Here is a 19,461-nt window from a genome sequence, read left to right on the forward strand (position 1 = left end):
AAACAAAAAAATAGACTAGATATTCTGTAACAATTGCCTTTCAATGACCTCTCCATGCATGAGCATTCTCCATAATAAGTGAGCAAGTACAAATAGAGAGCTGTTGCGGAGTCACTGCAGTATTTAAAACTTACACCTCCTTATTCAAGAATAATTTCCCTGTGTAGACAAGCCCAAGATTAATCACAGCGTTGGTAGAGCATTAGGCAGATGAAAAGGCTTCATGTTCTTTGAGTGCCCCTCCTTCAGAAATTGTCCTGACAAAAGGGTTGGGTTTGTTTACTGAATAGAAAATGTTGTCAAACCAGATGGAATAATTTCACACTTTAACATGAAAATGTATTCAGATTTTGACACAATTCTCAACAATACTGGTGAACATCAAATTCAAGATACAGAAGTTTCCAATGAGCATTGCTCTCATGCAGGTTTGAATGAAGTGCCTGCCTAGAATAGCCCTGCAGGATACAAGAGAAAACTCAAAAATTAAACAGTCCACTACAAAACTTTCTGTATGCTCCATACAGAAAGAAATAAAAACTATGTATCAGCACTACTACTAAGCAGCTCAGTGTCCAAACCAATTTTCTCTCAATTTTCATACATATGTGCCTACACACACACACACAGCATACAGCTCAAGAATAAAGGCCAGTCATTTCAGACTGAGCCACATGTTTGAATTACACTTGAATGCACCATTTTACGTAGGTAGTGCTGATGAGATGTGCCCTGTCTGAAAGAGGATCAGAATGATTTGGTTACTTCACAGGTCAGTGCTTTTAATACCAACTACACAGACAAAAACAATCAATAAAAATATGCTGCAAGGTAGGATGTGCCTGTTTTAAGGAATTAGCTCAGACACAAACTAGCAGTTTTCTCACCCAGCTAAATCTAAAGCACTCCAAAGCAGCAAAAACAAACAAACAAACAAACAAACAAACAAAAACTGATAAGATTTGCAGGGCTCTGCAGCTACAGTGTTGTAAAAAGGAATTATAGTTCTAGAAAGTCATGGCTTCTCAATATCTTCCCTATAATTCAGACACACCAGAATGGATATTTTCATTATTGTCAAGAATCTTTTCTTTTAGTTTGAACTGGTTCCTACTCAAGAAAGCCACAAAGCAAGGACCATGCAAAGAAGAGATGACATGCATTTTACTAAAATCCAATTGCTGATGATTCCTTACTGTTATCTTCCCTAAATTCTCATTATGAATGAACCAAGGCAAAAGGTCAACTGCAATTACTCAGGTCCTCCTCTCACACTCAGGAGCCTATTAGACATACTAGACTTAAGAAGACATTTGTAATTACTACAGCTCTACTGAATTTAAAGGAGCTCTGGCACTGCATACAAGTTTATGACCCGGAACACAATTCTAACCAATCATGAAAAAATAATATTAATTAAAGAAAACCTCCCGTTTGGCCTGCCACAACACTGACCATACAGTTTGAAACAAGAGCTGTGGAAAACAGAAAACCATCTAGCAATGTAAAATATCCCTTAAAATTTAGCAACTTTGATGCTTGAAAATAAAAATGAGTTTTTAACATGCTCCCTATTTACTGCCTCACGCTGATGCAGCTACTCTTCATACCAAGAGGGTCATTTGCTCAGTAACAATTGCTCAGCAAACATCTTAGAGAAGTGTCTATCTTTCCAACATTCACACTTGAGTACAAAAGCCACTCCCAACCTAATCAGCACGTGAGAGGACAGAGTTCTAAGTGCAAAGGTCTGTGGTGACACAACAGGAGAGCTCAGTAACAATCTGTAGTGAGCAGTGACTGAAGCTTTTGTAGAATCACATGCAGAATGAATGCTTTTCACTAGTTTTCATATACATTTTTTCTTTATTAATATCAGATTCCCTTTTCACGTCTTCATCTTCTGACATCCCAACCCCAACTACTAAAAAAGAGATGCAGTAATCTTACTGTTTGCTTGTGTAGTTTAGCCCACTCGAGGGCTCCCATGTACAGACCATCCAACTGTGCAATAATATAGCCAGCATGCCTCCAAAAGGGGTCATCCTTATTATTTCTGATTTGTTGTCTTGTCCATTGATCTTGTTTCCTGCAGAGGAACAAACAGGTTGGGGTTTTCTTGCTTTTGCTTTAGAGTATAACTGATATTGCAGGGAAGGGACAAATGCAGGCCTGTATTACAATCCAGATATCAAAACTTTCCTAGTGTTTTGAGCCAAATCGTATTTTGGAAATTCAGAGGTTGAATCCTTTGGGTGCAAGTATTCAGATCCATGCAATGTACCCAACAGTTATTAGCATACCCTGCTTCAGAGCTAAAGGAAGAGATGGATTCCATCTCTGTGTGGGACTCACCTATGTCAGATCTAGCATAGTCTCGTAATCAGTAAAGAGAAGCAAGCATTTGACACGTAAGGTGAACAATTCCCTTTCAGATGCCTACTTGAGGATAAAATATGTGGACCTTTGAAGTCCCCTCATTTCTCTCCCTTGGGAATAAGTGCAATGAAGGCTTTCTGGTGGCAGTGTTTAAACACTGCTTAAGAACCACCATAATCCTCCTCATGATGAAAAGGTGGGAGGCCAAATGCAATCATTCCCTGTGCTAAACCCAACCAAGAAGTCACTACCCAAATAACCTAGGTTTACAGCATGACACAACAGAAGCTGAACAGACACAACAGAAGCTGAACAGACCCGAGGACAACAGCAGTCAGCACTATGCGCATTTTCCAAAGTTCCCTCTTTCACCGTGCACAAAGGGCCACAGAAAAACCTGAGTTATCAGAATAAGCCAGGACCAGAGCATGACTACTGGGCCTCTCTCTATCCATCTATCTGGTGTATAGCCAAAAAAAAAGAGGGACTAAATCTGGCAAGGAAGTAAACTCTTCCAGCAGTATATGGCTGACAAAATCACCCAAGTTTAGTTGTCTGTAAGTAAGAAGGTGCAAGAACTATGTCAAAGGAAATGGGAATATGATAATCAGTGCATCCTGGGGGATACAACTGCTATTCTGAGTTACACAGGCAAAAAAACTTGGATATGGTACCTACTTCATCTTTCTGTCAGAGAGGATACAATTATAGGAAGGGAGTGGTAAAACTTTTTTTTTCTGTTCTATTTACATACACCAAAAACAACAAATGCACTTACTTGATGTAAGTGCAACAACAACAGAATTATTCAGATATGTAACCCCTTGCATCAGAAAAAAAAAAAAAAGAAAACACAACAAGGTGAAACATAATTAACCTGCAAGAGTGAGTCAAGTTTCACAGAAGTATTCATAATGGAAGAAAACACAAGTCTAAGGAGATGCTAATCACAGTCGAGCCTTCTAGTACCTAGCGTGGCTTTTCTTCAACTTTTGGTTTCCAAGCAGTGTAGCTGCATTATTATTTGAGCATAATTACTTTTGATTTATACCGCTGAAGAGAGAAGGGAATTAGGACTTTCCTGATTAGAGGACAATTTACTTCAGTGGTAGAATATAAAAAAAATCTTATCTCACAGTGGAATGAAAGAACGCACAATGCTAGAAAGACTAAGGTACCAGAAGACCACACTATTCAGTGAAGCATTCAAAATACCAGCTTCTGGGAAAGCATTTTGACTAGACTTTGGAATCAGTTGGCATTAACTACAGCTTTAAATATTTCCTTGAAAGAATTAGAAAAGGGCATACTCCCTTCTTCATTTCTGTTGAGAATTTTTTATTCCCCCCGCACACGAATGCCACACAGTCAGAAGTAAGCACGTATTTTCTTTAGCTTTTAAGAAAGAATTTGAAAAAACTCAAACATTCACTCATACTCCAACCCTAAATCTTGATTATTGTTTTTTACGGTAACTAAATACATACGCCATGAAATTCTGAACTCCACTTCGAACCCTGGGATTTTTAATTAATTGTGGATACATGTTTGCAGCATGGTCATACATATGCCTGAAAGAAAAAAACAAAAAAACAAAAAACAAAGTTACTCTTTTTCACCTTCCTTCCCTCTTCCACGCTACCCCACTTATTACCAAACGTTGGCAAATAAGCACCACAGTCCACAAAGTCAGCTTTTTTTAATTACAGAAATGACTTCATACACTGAATCCATGTTAAATGGCAAAGATAACACAAAGGGATTGTTGAAATTTGAATCAAAATAAAAGACTTTGCTAATGCTTGCTCAAACAGCCCTATAATGGAAAAAAAAAAAAAAAAAAAAGCAAAAATGAGAAGCAAACCTTCAGATTTAGGAAACGTTTGTAGACCAGAACCATCTTGGAGGTTCTGGCACATTAACATAAAGCACAACAGAAATGGTTCATCAGAGAGCTTTTCTATTTGGAATCAAGAGAGCCAGAGAGATCAGTAGGATATTATTTGCCGATTGAATTGAAAGAATTTCAGCCGATACCTAGCAGAGTTTTCACTTACCGTTAACCACGTTCTACCACGTAACAAGCTAAGTATCTCTATTTTAAGGTGTAAGTTGATCCTGAGCATTCCCAAATAGCAGACTCATGCCTGATCTAAACAAATTCATGTTTATGGAAAACAAAATTACTGTAGTGTGTTTGTTTTTGTTTGGTTTGGCTTTTTTTTGGGGGGGAAGGGGAGAAAAGGGGTTAAATTTGGGGTTTTTTTGTTGTTTTTAAATTAAGTTCAGTTAGCTTTCTCATCCCTATTAACTAGCAGGAACAAAAGGTGCTTTTTTATGCTTGTTACTGTTTAGTTATTGAAGTGAAGCACTTTACACTTCCAGAGAAAATTAACTGCCAAAAAGAATTCAGGAGCCCATGAGTTAAAAGTCACACTTCCAGTTTAGGTCAAGTGTAGTTGCTCAGTTCATGCATCTGATCCTTTGAATCTTCTCATTCCTTTAATTTTGCTCCCATTGACATTTCTTCATGTTGTGCAAACTGAATTAACGCTTGCTCAGCCACTGAGAAGAAAAAAAAAATGTGTAGGTAGGAATATTTAGTTCTAAGTAGAAGTCAATAGGAAGTTATTTTGCTGAAGTCTGGAGTTGGTGGAACTACATCAGTCATCACTAGAATGATGAACTTAGCTCCTACTAAGTTCCAAGACCAAACAGAACTAAGAAGCAGGCATTAGCCTCAAGGAAAGCAAATGCCGGCACAACAATGTTCTCTGTACCAAAACTCTGAAGGGCAACTCCCTCTGGAAGCTGTGCAGACAGGTACTCTTTTTCTCCAATTTCTCTCAGAGCATAATTAGAGGCCATAATTAGAGAATGCAGCCAGAGATGACTGAATGGTTTGTTGATAATTAGAGATATGATCTACTGACCTTCTTTTTGTCCCTTGCCCCATTCTCAACTGTTTTTGACTGCATGACCCTGTTATGTCACTTCTGGTACCCTTCTGATCACTCAATCTAATTGTTCTGCACACATTCAGGTAAAACACTAACCCAGCAAAAAAATGTAAATTGCTTTTCTAGCTTTCATGTAGACAGAAGTGGTATGAGAAGAAAGCTTGAGGAGACTGAGTGTACCCTCAGTAAGTTTGCAGAAGACAACCAAGTTGGAAGGAAGTGTCAATCTGCCTGAGGGTAGGAAGGTCCTACAGAGGGACCTGGAAGGCTGGATCTCTGGGCTGAGTCAATGGGATGAAGTTCAACATGACCAAGTGCCGGGTGCTGCACTTTGGTCACAACAACCCCATGCAGCACTACGGATTTGGGGCTGAGTGGCTGAAAAGCTGCACCAAGGAAGAGTATGTGGGGCTGTTAGCTGACAGCTGGGTGACCATGAGGCAACAGTTTGCCCAGGCAAAAAGAAGGCCAAAGGCATCCTGGCTTGTATCAGAAATAGTGCAGCCAGCTGGAGCAGGGAGGTGAGCCTCTGTACTAGGCTCTTTTGAGGCCACACCTCAAGCGCTGTGTTCACTTTTTGGGCCCCTCACTACAAGAAAGACACTGAAGCCCTGGAGCACGTCCAGAGAAGGCAACAAAGCTGTGAAGGGTCAGGAGCACACACCTGATGGGGAGCAGCTGACAGAACTAGGACTGTTCTGTCTGGAGGAGACTCAGGGGAGACTTTCTTGTTCTCTACAACAACCTGAAGGGAGGTTGTGAGGAGTTGAAGGTCGGCTTTTTCATGCAGGTAACAGGCGATGCCCTCAGGTTGCACCAGGGGAGGTTCCTAATATCCGACCAGGTAGGCTGGATATTAGGAAAAATTTCTTTGAAAGATTGGTGATGCACTGAAACAGGCTGCCCACCACCATCCGTGGAGGCTTCCAAGAAAAGGTTGTATGTGGCATTAAATGACGTGTTTTAGTAGGCATGGTGATGATGAGTTGACAGTTGGACTAGATGATTTTAGTGGTCTTTCCAACCTTAATGGTTCTATGATTCCATCTTAGTAAATGAATCAATATGAAAGAACTTGGTGAGTGTCTGGGTAGGCGCAAGTGAGAGGGGTTGGATATGTGGAAGGAGGAGCTACAATCAAAGAAGGAAGTACTCAGCAGCCTTATACCATCACACTTTTTATGGAACTCCAGCTGTAGCATCAATTTTAGTTCTAGAGTTATCTGTTCTCCTCCCAGACTACATGCCTTAATTCCTACCCATTTATTGAAGTGGACAAGAAAGTTGAAGAGCCAGATTAATATTTTGCATCCCTGCAGTCCCAGCAAATTTGGCAAATAAAAATCCCAAGCAATTTTAGTATGGAAATCATAGCATAACATATGCCATACAAGTCTGATCCCTGACAGCACTGAAAAAGGGAAAGCAGGAGACAATCCATTTAGCAGATAGTCTTTCAGGGACAAGAACCAGATTAAGAGGATAGAAACAACAAGGATGCTGCTCTGACCACTGCCTGGGCCAGGATAGATGACCAGGCTTCTAGACTCAACTATGAGCCATAACTGTCCTTCATTTGGAGTTCTCAAAATTTATGCAACACAAGGCAGATTTTACAGCAGTGGTATTGTTAGGCTGTGATGACTGATACAGAGTGGGTTTGTTCAGAACCAGAGGAGTGAAACCAGCTTCTTTAATGGGTCTCCTTCTTGCATATACTAAGAGGCCAGATGATTCCTGGGATTTTTTATTAACGCACAAAGTTTTTGAGACTCTTTTCCCCTTAGATGCCCTGTGTTATCATTTGGGGGGTTTTTTGCATCTTTTATTCCGTTCTAACAAACCTTCTACATGCAAGGCCTGCAAGTTTTGTAAGAGAATTACCTTCTGAAGTAAATTGGATCATTACAATAACGTAAGGCTTTGCAGCTGTATCTAAGTCAAAAACAAGGCAATTACAAAGTTGAGACAAGAATTCAAAGTCCAAAAACAGCAAAGCAGAGCTATGCTTCTTCAAATTAGAGAGGAAGATGACAGGACTCAGGTCAGCTGAGGTTATATCAGAAAAGAGTACAATTAATGTTGCTTCAAATTTAATACCAGCTCTTAGGCAGCTGGTATGTCTCAGTTGAAACTGAGTAATAGCATGCGCTGAATGTCACTGATCTGGATGTGCTCTGCCATTGCTTGAGTAAAGTATGCCTCAGTAACATCCCTCTTGTAATGGGGGAAGGGAATTCATATCCAAGAAAGCCACAGCAAAAAATTTCAGCTGGACAATAGGACTGGATCCTACAGAGAGACCTGAGACTAGGGATAAAAACAAACATATGGCTCTCCAGATACAAGAATGAGATGTATCCTGCCCCTGACTATTTTCAAAATGGACAGTCGCTATTTGGATCAGGTGCCTATTCTAGAAAGATGAATCATGTCCACTGGTAGATGGGTCTAGCTTAGCTATTGTTTTTATACCACAGACCTACAAAACAAGAGCTGAGTTGAATTCCTCCCCAGTAATTTGAGATCATACAGTCCCATGTCTTTTTTTTTTTTTTTTTAATCCATTTTTATTACATTCTCCTTGGGTTCCTAAAAAACGTATGCTTGAGAGAAATTCTGTCACTCTTAGGCATACATAAGGCTTAGCTGAGCCTAGAAAGCTTCCTTCACATCTTAAGTGTAATGACAGAACTGGGATAGCTGAGAATTCCTGAAGGTCTCCAAATGCAGCCACTGTCAAACTGGAGCTGACAGCTTCTGCAAGAACCTGTACTTCAACCTGGATTAGGCCTGCAATGTATCCTTCCTATTAATACAACACAATGAGATCAGAGTGCTTCCTGGCAGGACTTAAGGGTTCCCACAAAGACGCACCTTGGGTCATTTCTGCTTTGTGGAGTCGTTGCCATAAATGGATGTGTGACAGATGAGACCTTGGAGTTAGTTGCCCAGACTAAGGAAACAATATACTACAGGACACCTCAATTAGCAAGCATACCTCATGTATTCACCTTGGAGGGCTGTGGTATAAAGAGCCACCCACAGCAGTGGTGCCAGTACAGGCAAGTGATGTAAGCCTCGTCACTCTGGTAGCTAAGTGGTTGTTGATACAAATAAAGCCTTCAACACTGTCAAACACTGAGTTACACTCTTCCTTGCTGTAAGCAGGACAGAAAAGGCCTTCAGAGGGAAGGCTGAGCTGTGTGCAGCTACTGTGGACAACAAACGTGTGCAAAAGCAGAGTGACAGTGTTTAGAGACTCATTATCTTATGAGAAGTAATGATGGTGCTAGAAAAAGCTTACCTAAAAGCTGGCTGCCAGGCTGTCTGAATGGAACAGGGTTACAGCCTGAGAGATGCTATTTCCTACTTCCACCATAAAAGACTTGTGTAACCACTCCAAAGAAAGAACATCTGACTGCATGTCAGTTAGGATTCCATCACTTTCCAGGTAAGATAAAGATGCAGGAATGGAGTTGTGAGATCAAGCTTTTAACACACATTTTAACCCGCTGCCACACCTATCTGTTTTAAAGCTGTTCAAGGTTCACTTAAAAGCCCAAATCTCAAACCCTACTTCTTCAGTCTCTTCCTTGACACAAACCCTCAAGCTCATTTCCACAGACTCTAAGACCTCTGTTCAGTATAATTTCTGCTTATCTACCTCTCTATAGTCATTGATGGAGCTCATAGCCCTGCAATAAAAATGGCTGAGGTTGGGAAACAGCGGTAGTAAGCATCTGGTCTGGAGAAAGCAAAGGCCTTGAGCAGAGTAACTGGTGAGCACCTCCACTTCCGTGAAGCTTCACTTAACATCTGTAGCCAAGAGGAAGGGGATGTGGAACAGCACTCCTTCCCCTAAACCTAAGCATAGACTGAGACATCAGATAAAGACTTTGCAGATGCTGTTTCACACTCAGTCCATTTTTAAAGGAATGGGCATATACTTAAGTCTGCTTAAAAGGACAGTCAGGAAGACTTGCAGATCAACTACGGATCTGGACCAGGAAGTGGGTTGTTGCTCCTAGAACATTTCCTGCTATCTAATTAAGCTTAGCACAGATTGGACCATCTACGTAGTATGACAAAACTTAAGCTTAAACACTTAAAGATGAGAACACAAAGCCTTAGAGAAAAATCTAAGGAGTAACATTCTCATGTAATGCTACGATTCCCCCACATCCATATGTAGTTTATAGAAATTAAGTAGTGCAAAGCTGTAACTTCTTATGCAAAATAATCTAAACAGCATATAACCAAATTTCTCACGTACTTCTTTCTCTTTCCTGCCTGGGTTAAACGCTGTGCACTCAGTACTCTAGGTCTCCTTTCTTGAACTAAAACTACACATCACATTTCTTCTGTTCTTCTGGAAAAGAGAATACTAGAAGGGTAAATTAAGAACTTATTTACAGTGAGGTGACGGAGCACTGGAACAGGCTGCCCAGGGAGGTGGTGGAGTCTCCTTCTCTGGAGATGTTCAAGACCTGCCTGGATGCCTACCTGTGCGACCTGCTGTAGGGAACCTGCTTTGGCAGGGGGGTTGGACTCAGTGATGTCTGGAGCTCCCTTCCAACCCCTACAGTTCTGTGATTCTGTGATTCTTCTTTCCCTCAGAAAGAATTTTCTTAATTGACAAACACTGTTTAACTGGGTTTCCTTCATAGTGTAAAAGTCTTGTTCAGAGACCATCTAATGGATGTCCCTCCATTAGAGGAACCTACTAGAGAGTCATAATAACATATGATCAGAGAACTATCCACAAAATCTTAACTGATCTTAAAATGTCTTACTACTGATTACACTAATATCTTGTTCAAAAGTCATCCCAGACATTTGCTCTTCAGAAAAGCCTACTGTGCTGACTCGGCAGTTTTTCTTTTACCGTGACTAAGATCATAGAGGGGAGAAAAAAAAAAATAAAAAAAAATCAAGCTTATTCAGCAAGCCATGTGTCACATGCTTAGTATACTTGTATCTCCAGCTATATCCCATCAATTCTGTCTTCCTGCTTAGTAAGGGAAAGAACTTCTCTTCTGAATTTTTTTTTTTTTTTTTTTAAAAAAAAAGCTATTCTGGATTCATTGAATTTGTAACAAGCATAAAAAACCAACTGTTTTCACACATCTACACTGTGGGAGAGATTCAATCCCTCATTTTCTCTCCACAGGAATCCTTCTAGACACACATCTGTCTGTCTATCAGTATATCAGCATTTTTTACTTTGTCCAAGAGAGACCAAACTTCCCACACTGTAAAGTTTCAGCACCTGCTTCTCCAGTAGATTTTTGACAGTGTTTGCTGAAAAACCTCCTTACAGAAGCCCTGCAGTCTTTGTCTCTCCCTGTCTGATCATTGTCTCATCTGTTCATCAGTCACCTACCTGTATGCCGAGGAAATAACTATTCTTTCTGCTGCCTCTTTTGTAATTATTTACAACATAGTGCTTACACAGTTCATTATACATATGCTATTCTGTGATTACATTATTTAACCATTAATAGAGATGCAGTACTCATTGATCTCAGTGACGTGTCAAGAGAGCCTGCAGGAGGAGAGGGTGCAGAGCCATAACTTGACACTGTGGTGATGATGCTTTACTTCATACTGCTACTAATCAAAAAAACAGCACACTACCACAAAAATGTACGGTTAGTTTCAATTGACAGGATGTAAGGGAAAGGATAGAAAGTGAATAAAAAAAACTCACTAGCACAGAAATCCACTGGAAGAGTCATAAGTTGAGAAGCTTCCTGAGGTACTTACGGAGCTGTGAGATAGCCTTCCAAAAATCCAGCTGCATACATGATATCTTCATTGCTTAAGGTCTGATGGCCATAGCCTGCTTTGATCTCCAGAACTCCCCAACCTGTTGTCTGTACAGTGTTGTTGTAGAAGCCATATGCATCTCCACTCCTGTCCAGTATATTCTTGACCTGAAGTATTTTTTGAGCTTTATTCCAGTACAAAGTTGCATAGCGCATTTCTGTGGCCAAGAAGAAAGAAGGCAATGAAAACAAAAACAAAAACACAAGGGAAATTAGTGATGCAACACATCTGAGAAGTAACAAGCATTATAGGAACATCATTTCACTTCAACACTGCTGACTCCTAAAGAAGTCTAGGAGGGTCAGAGAACTAGATACAACGCACATAAACCCAAGTCTCCAGAGTCCCAAGCAGCTGTTGTTAAACAATAGAGTGGAATGGGTTGGTCTGCCACCTTATCAGAAGTTTCTCACAGCATTTGTAGACTGAGAACTAATGAAGTAGCTGCTGCAAAGTAAGACTAAGAAAGTAAAACAAAGTAAAACAAAGAAAGCACATGTAGGCATTTCCTATCCAATTGTGGATTGCTGAGGCAATTTTAAAGTTTCTTTGGTAGCTTTCCAACAGGTTTGATTCCATTATGGAGACCAACACTAAGGTTAACATACTGAGGAGCAGTATGAGGACCAACTAGAGTTTTACAAGGACAGCAGTTTACAGATAAATATTTTCATGTTACTTCCTCGGAAATTATCAACAGCTTTTTTGGTATACAGCTCCAACCAGCTGAGTCTTGACAAAAATAAATCATAAAAATATTTCCTTATCTGGCCCAGCAGAAAAACTATACAAATCTTATCAAAAGCATCTTTTAAAATGTCATGCCTTATCCACTGCAAATGATTATAGCTACTGCTGACCTTGTTTTCTATCTGAAGATTCAAACAGCTGTAAAAGCTGGTTTTGCCTTTTTTTTTTTTTTTTTCCCCCCCTCTCTCCAAACTTTCTGGGCAGCTAACCTTGGAGACTCTATTAGCCAACCTGCAGAGCTCAATGGATCACAGGCTGAAAGATCAAAGCACCACACATATGCAACCCATTTTAAGGCACAAAACACCTCCCACACAACCAGAACAGAATGGACCCCAAGCATTAAAAGAACATGAAAGGTGGATAAGGAGGGCATCAGATTGCTCCAGAGTTCTGCCAGGAATTTTGCTTGGGGAACATTATTAATTAATTTGAGTTTTAATCCTGTTACACTGAAGAACAAAGAGCAAGGTAATGAACTTTCAGAAAAACCTCTAATTGTTCAGCCTTCCCTAAAATCAGACCTGGTTACATCAGAGCAATGCAAGTGAAGAGAGTTGAGGGGCAGAGGGACAGAGTGGGAAAATCAGAGTTTCTATTTTAAGGGATAAGTTCATAAAAACAATGGGGAAATTGGCGATGTTTTTATTCTTCTGACCACTGCTGCCAGCTGATAGCAACAAATTGCAATTTGGTTACTATGCCTCATGACAATTCATTTTGTGCATCACAACCACAATATCTGCAAGCAGAGAGCTAGACGTAAATGTGGATAATTTTACACAAAATATTTAGTATGCATGTTATCGTACTGGAATCACTAAAAAATGAAAAAAAAGCAATAGAGTCAGCACAATACCCAGTGCTCTTCAAAGAGCTTTAAGTAAAATGTCTGTGATTAAGTAGCTCATCTGACTTCAAACTAAGTTCACCCACTTCATTCAGTACTCACAGAATCACAGAATCACAGAATCACCCGGGTTGGAAGGGACCCCAAGGATCATGTAGTTCCAACCCCCCTGCCTAGCAGGGCCACCAAACATACACATTCAGATCAGGTTGCCCAGGACCCCGTCCAACCTGGCCTTAAACACGTCCAAGGACGGGGCATCCACAACCTCCCTGGGCAGCCCGTTCCAGGGCCTAACCACTCTCCTAGTAAAGAACTTCCCCCTAACATCCAACCGAAATCTTCCCTCCTTCAACTTAAAACCATTTCCCCTAGTCCTGCTGTTATCAGCCCTTTTGAAGAGTTTACTCCCCTCCTGGGTGTAGGTTCCCTTCAGGTATTGATAGGCTGCAATGAGGTCACCCCGCAGCCTTCTCTTCTCCAGGCTGAACAAGCCCAACTCCCTCAGCCTGTCCTCATAGGGGAGGTGCTCCAGCCCCCTGATCATCTTAGTCGCCCTCCTCTGGACCCTTTCCAAAATCTCTATGTCTTTCTTGTACTCCTCATTAGGAAGCTGTTTTTATGAAGAGCCGTGAAGTGACTGAACAAAACAGGCTTCCAAGAACTAAATTCTTCCTCCAACCAATCACTTCTGGACATAGCAGTTAATCAGCTTCTTTAAGACATTTTTTATCTATTTTACTAGATTGCTGAATAGTCTGTCTCATATCTAGTATTCCAGCAAGAAGAGTAAAAAGTGTTCCTTAATAAGAAAGCTTGGAAGGGGACCTCTGGAAATCATCTGGCCCAGTGCACTTGCTTAAGCAAGGTCAATTAGAGCTAGATATCCAGGCAGATTACTTCTGAATGTCCCCAAGGAGGAGACACCACTTTGCCTGGAGCCCCCTGTACAAGATGCAGAATTTTTGGAACAAGTCCAGAGGAGGACCACTGAGACAATCACAGGGCTGGAGCACCTCTCCTATGAAGAAAGGTTGAGGGAACTGGGATTGTTTAGCTTGGAAAAGAAAAGGCTCCAAGGGGACCTCACTGTGGCTTTCCAATACCTGAAGGGAGCATATGAACAGGAGGGGGAACGGCTGTTTATGAGGGTGGATTGTGATAGGACAAGGGGGAATGGTTTCAAACTGAGACAGGAAAGGTTTAGGTTAGAGATTCACACAGAGGTGGTGATGCACTGGAACAGGTTGCCCAAGGAGGCTGTGGATGCCCCATTCCTGGAGGCATTCAAGGCCAGGCTGGATGTGGCTCTGGGCAGCCTGGTCTGCTGGTTGGAGACTCTGCACATAGCAGGGGGTTGAAACTAGATGATCTTTGTGGTCCTTTTCAACCCAGGCCATTCTATGATTCACTACCTCTCTGGGAAACCTGTGCCAAAACTTCAGCACCTGTAAAGAAGAGAAGTTCTTCCTGGTGTTCAGAAGGAACCTCCAGTGTTCCAGTTTGTGTTCACTGCGTCTTGTCCTGGCCCTGGGCACCACTGAAAATAGCTTGATTTGTCCTTTTTGCACCCTCAATTCAGATATCTATATCTATTAATGAGATCCTCTTTTGGCCTTCTCTAGGCTGAACAGTCCCAGCTGGCATGGCCTCTCCTCACAGGAGAGGAGCTCCAGTCCTTTCATTACGACCCCTCACCAGACTCTCTGCAGTACATCATCCAGGTCTCCCTTGGACTGGGAGGCCCAGAACTGGACACAGTACTTAAGTACTTAAGCACTCTCTAGGTGCTAAGGTGCTAAGAAGGGAACAATCACATTCCTCAACCTGATAGCAATACTTACCAAATGTCCAGGATACTATTAGCCTTCTTTGCAGGACTTTGCACTTCCTTTTGTTGAAGCTCATGAGGTTCTTGTCACATCATTTCTGCATCTTGCTAAGGTCCCTAAGGATGAAGAAAATCCCTCTGATCTATCAATCACCCCTCCTGGTTTTATATCATCTGGAAACTTGCTGAGGGTAGTACGTCCCATCATCCAGAGCATTAATGAAGACACTGAACAGTACTAACCTCGTACCTAGAACATAGTACTGAAACTGCAGTACACAGCCTCCAGCTACAGATCTGTACCACCGAGTACTTTGTCAGTCTTCATAATGTACCAGACATATGCAAATGGGGGAGTGTAAACCAAAACAGCATTTTAGTACTGAAGAAAATCTTCCCCTCCCCCCATTCTATGAATAGGAGATTTTATGTGAACTAATTTAGAGATTAAGTCACTTCAGGGACTGGGCACACAATGTTTAAAAACATGCTTTTCATCTGCCAGGTAATGATGCTATTTAAAGGACTGAGACATCACAGACCTTGGATACCTTTTCAAGCTGCCACCATCAGTTTTCTGTTTTCACCTTACCTCATGTATTACTAAAAGATAGTTAACTGCTGCTTTTGTTTAAGGGTGAACACAGGAATCTCTCAGACTGAAAAATCTATGAAAAGCAGTGCAGGCTAATGAGGCTGGTCAGTACAGACTGCCAAAGACCATTCATAAAACTAAAGCTCGCAAAAGCAAAGGGAATGGAGAAAGCTGGGTCCTGAACAGGCTGAACAGAGACAGACACGTGCCTTGAACATGCATACTCTACTGTGGCAGGCTGTGTTTCTTTGTTTTACTCCCTGTCAGAACACGAAGATTCAGAATTGTTTTCAAAAGTCAGAATGAACTTTCAAATTATCCTTGAGTTTGCCCTGCCCTTAAACTTCTCCATATGAAAGTTTAACTGGAGAAAGCCAGGACTGGAAGAGGAGAGAAGTGAAAGTGTTGCATCGTGTAGCTTCATGAAGCTGCAGAGGCCTCTGGGGGAACAGCACTGAGCCATGTGCCACAGATGTGGTTTAACAACAATGCTGGAAGGCACCATTTCCCATTACTGATTTTTGGGGTTTTCTGGCAGCTCATATACCTGATGTCAGCTCAATCATTTTTATATCAGTTTCTGCAACTGTGATAGGCCTGGTCTAGTGTGCCAAAATACCCTCAGATTAAATTGTTATGCCTCCTTCAAGGAACAGCTATTTATGTATAATCATACAGTAACTGTTATAACTTACAAGATAAGGCTTTATGTTGCCGAAGATGGATCTAAAAATCACATCTTTGAACTCTGTGTGCACTTAAGCTTGCACTTTTATGTAATTGAAGCATTTCCTATCACTCTGTCACAGCTGTAACTTATTCATCTGAACAAGCAGTTCTACCTTTAGCAAGAAAACCATCCAAAATCTATCAACAGAACACAGATATCTAAGAACAGACTGCAGAATTCCAAACAGCCCTCTAACACCATGAACCTCTCCCTCGTATAATGCCAGCATTTTTATTTTGGGAGGGTGATGCAGAGACCTTAATATATCTTATCCCAGCAGTTGTGTTGGTAATGCCTTACGTATGAATCAAGTGCAATGTCTCCATGCATCTAGAAATCATAGAACTCACTGTGTAGCAGAGAACACTGACAAATGTCAACTTACTGCCTTCTCTCAGAGCTCTGAAGAGCAGAAATGACTGTGATAACTTACGGCAATTCCATATCAATACTGCTTAGTAGGGTTAACCCAAAAAAAAACAGAAGCAGACACTATTTACTGCAACAAGTGACTCAATGTCACTGGAAGGGCAGGTCAACTGAGCCAGAACTGCCTGCGTAACATCAGCAACACACAGTCCCACCACAGCTTCCAGTGCACTGCAAGATGGGGGACAGAAGTACAGAAGAGCAGTGACAGAACAAGTATGTAAATAAGTAAAAGTTCCTTCTCCTGTCTGCAAGAAGCAGAGACTGGGAAGAACCTTTCCCGAAGGTGCCTGTTCTTATAGACATATTGATGCTTTTGCCAAATAAAGATCCAGAAACAGGATTACAGTTGGCAGAGAACTGGAATTTCTTCACCACATGAGAAGTATCTGCCTTTTGCCAAGATTATATCCTGGAAAATGGAAAAGATGGAAGAAAAATGGAATATATTTCAGCTGTGGCTAGGAAACGATGATACCTAGCAGTAATGTGTAAGAACTGGACAGACAGACAAAAAAAGAACAATACAGCAAGATGGCCCAAGACCATCTAAGGTGCACTATTTAATAACTATCTCTTTTATTTATTAAATAAATTAGTACTACAGAAATAGCACCTGACATACCTAAGAACAGCAACAGAGTTTTTTAAGAAATAAATATTCAATAGATGTTTTTTCTTATGCTCTTGTTCTTAAAACATAGATACATCTGGACAGCCTACTAGACTTCTGATCAGAGAAATTAACAGAACTCCCCCTTTCCTGCAAGCGGAACAGCTACAGGGTTTGGAGGTCAGAATTAACATTCACGTTTGTCCTTAGTTTAAGCAACAAGCCCACTCATAAGCAACAGAGGGAGCACTGGGAAGATTTTCAACCATTTCATGCATTTCAGGTTACATCTAACTAAACAAGTCAGAGTAGGAAAAGCAGTGGGTTCCTCAGCTACTAATTTTTATCTCTATTTTACATGCTTTTTTAAATTTCCTGCTTTTGAAAGGTGAGGAATTTTTTTTTTTGGTAGAAGTATTAAGATGTACTTACTAGATTCCGCCCATTCACTTTCCTTTTCCTGTTTCACTGAAAACAATTTTTGCTCAACCTGGACCCATTAAAATAAAGCAGAGTTTCACATCTCCCCTTTATTAATACAGCCTGTTCTACAATTAATGTTCAGTTAGTTGTTCATTCTGTGTATCAGGCCAACCATAATAAGAAGCATCTGATATTTCAGTTCAACTTTGTCATTTGATAGAACTTGCCCTATTTTCCCAAAGAAATTTTAGAACCAGCCTCCTAACTGTTTAGAAAGGTTGTACACCTCTGAAGTACAAGTGAGATTTCACACTACAGTTACAACCAGAATTCATTACAAAATGAACATTAAGTACTTCAGGATTTCTTTAGAGATTAGCTTAAACCACACAGGCACTTAACATGAAAGCCAGTAATTTTCAATTAAAGAACTAAATGCATTCTTGTTCCTCTTGAACAGAAGTTATTTGTGTTTTCTATTCTACCAGACTTAATTAATCCTATTTCCTTATACATTTTAAGTAATTTTTCAATTTGCCTCCAACAAGCCTATCATTATTTGGAGCCTAATCCCCTGAATTCTGCTTACTGGAGAGAAAGAGGCAATACTGAAATGTGTGAATCGTGACTTCGCAGGTTCAATTTTATATGGTTTTCAACTTCACAAGGATGCTTGTGAATGTGACACTTGCCAAAACTGTAGGTCCCCAGCATCCATCATCCACAGAGGAAACAAAAGCAGCTGCTTCACAAGTAGCTTACAATCTTAGTCCCTAATTTTCACTGATGTTTACTGGAGAACATTCTCCAGAAACATTTTCCAAATTGCACAATAGGAATCCTCAAAGAGTTCAAAATACTAATGAACAACGAACAAATTTAGGGAAAACAAAGCAAACAAACAAAAATAAAACAACAGAAAATCCACAATGTTGAAAGCTAAATTTGCTCTATTAAATAGCCCAAAGGCACTTCCAAATGCTGCTTAATAGTCTTCTATTTGTCTACTTCAACTATGATGTGAGGAATCAGTAAGGTATTAGCTTAAACTACTTTATACCCTAAACTTCCTTTCACTTCTTCCCGCATGCTCCGTGGTTGATTCTTCCTTAAGTCCTGCTAATACAGTAATGAAAGTTTTTGCAATTTCACAGAATCATAGAATAGTCTAGGCCAGAAGGAACCACAAAGCCCACACAGTCCCAGCCAGTGCCATAGGCAGGGCTTCCACTCCCCAGCTCAGGCTGCCCAAAGCCCCATCCAACCTGGCCTTGAATCTCCAGGCACTCAGCTTTTCTGGGCAGCCTGTGCCAGCACTTCACTAGTCTCTGAATAAAGAATTTCCTCCTCTCCCCTCCTGAGGCTTAAAACTGTCCCCCCCATGTCCTATCACTATCTGCCCATGTAAAAAGTCAGTCCTCTCATTAATAAGCTCCCTTCAAGTACTGGAAAGCCACAATGAAGTCTCCCTGCAGTCTTCTCCATACTGAACAAGCCCATCTCCCTCAGCCTGTCTTCATAGCAAAGGTGCTCCAGCCCTCTGAGCATCTTCGTGACCTCCCCTGGACCCACTCCAACAGCCCCACATCTTTCTTGTGCAGTACTCCAGATGGGGCCTTACAAAGACAGAGCAGATAGGGACAATCCCCTCTCTCTCCCTGCTGGTGACCCCCTCTTCTGATGCAGCCCAAGGCACTGTTGGCCTTCCAGGCCGCAAGCACGCACTGCTGGCTCATGTCCAGCTTTTTACCCATCAGGACCCCCAATTCCTTCTCTGCACCGCTACCCCATGAGTTCTCTCCAGTCTGCATACGTATCAGGGATTACTCCAACCCAAGTGCAACACATTGCACTTGGCCCAGTTGATCATTAGGTTCAACATTAAGGTTTGAAAAGGATTGAAAAACAGGTCTGCAAGATGAGATAGGGCTGCCCACGAAATGAGACGCTTGTAACAACGCAGAAATGTTAAAACAACTGTCACCTGAATTTTCCCTTGTTCTGTAAGCAATTAATAAGTGAACCAGGAACCTCGTAGAAGACTTCACAGTATCACAGAATGGCTTAGA

The 19,461-nt window shown here is 41.1% G+C and overlaps 2 protein-coding genes across 3 annotated transcripts in view; one reads left to right on the forward strand and one right to left on the reverse strand.

The window, feature by feature from the left end:
• The window catches only part of LOC122190075 (activating transcription factor 7 interacting protein), a 152,651-nt gene that overhangs the window by 117,903 nt on the left and 15,287 nt on the right, over positions 1-19,461 (forward strand). The window lies entirely within an intron of this gene.
• Positions 1-19,461, reverse strand: part of PLBD1 (phospholipase B domain containing 1) — a 36,265-nt gene that overhangs the window by 16,312 nt on the left and 492 nt on the right. Inside the window, exons 2-5 of one of the 2 annotated variants that reach the window (XM_042889784.1) lie at positions 14,616-14,719; positions 11,109-11,328; positions 3,867-3,950; positions 1,951-2,089 (exon numbers count right to left, since the gene is read on the reverse strand). In XM_042889784.1, coding sequence (XP_042745718.1) covers positions 1,951-2,089; positions 3,867-3,950; positions 11,109-11,328; positions 14,616-14,679 — 507 coding nt within the window. In that variant the 5' untranslated portion in view covers positions 14,680-14,719. The remainder of the gene's footprint in view (positions 1-1,950; positions 2,090-3,866; positions 3,951-11,108; positions 11,329-14,615; positions 14,720-19,461) is intronic. The other variant, XM_042889783.1, reaches the window with a different exon arrangement.

This window comes from Lagopus leucura, unplaced genomic scaffold, assembly GCF_019238085.1.
Source record: "Lagopus leucura isolate 7727_CA_CO unplaced genomic scaffold, USGS_WTPT01 Super-Scaffold_100159, whole genome shotgun sequence".
Taxonomy (NCBI): domain Eukaryota; kingdom Metazoa; phylum Chordata; class Aves; order Galliformes; family Phasianidae; genus Lagopus; species Lagopus leucura.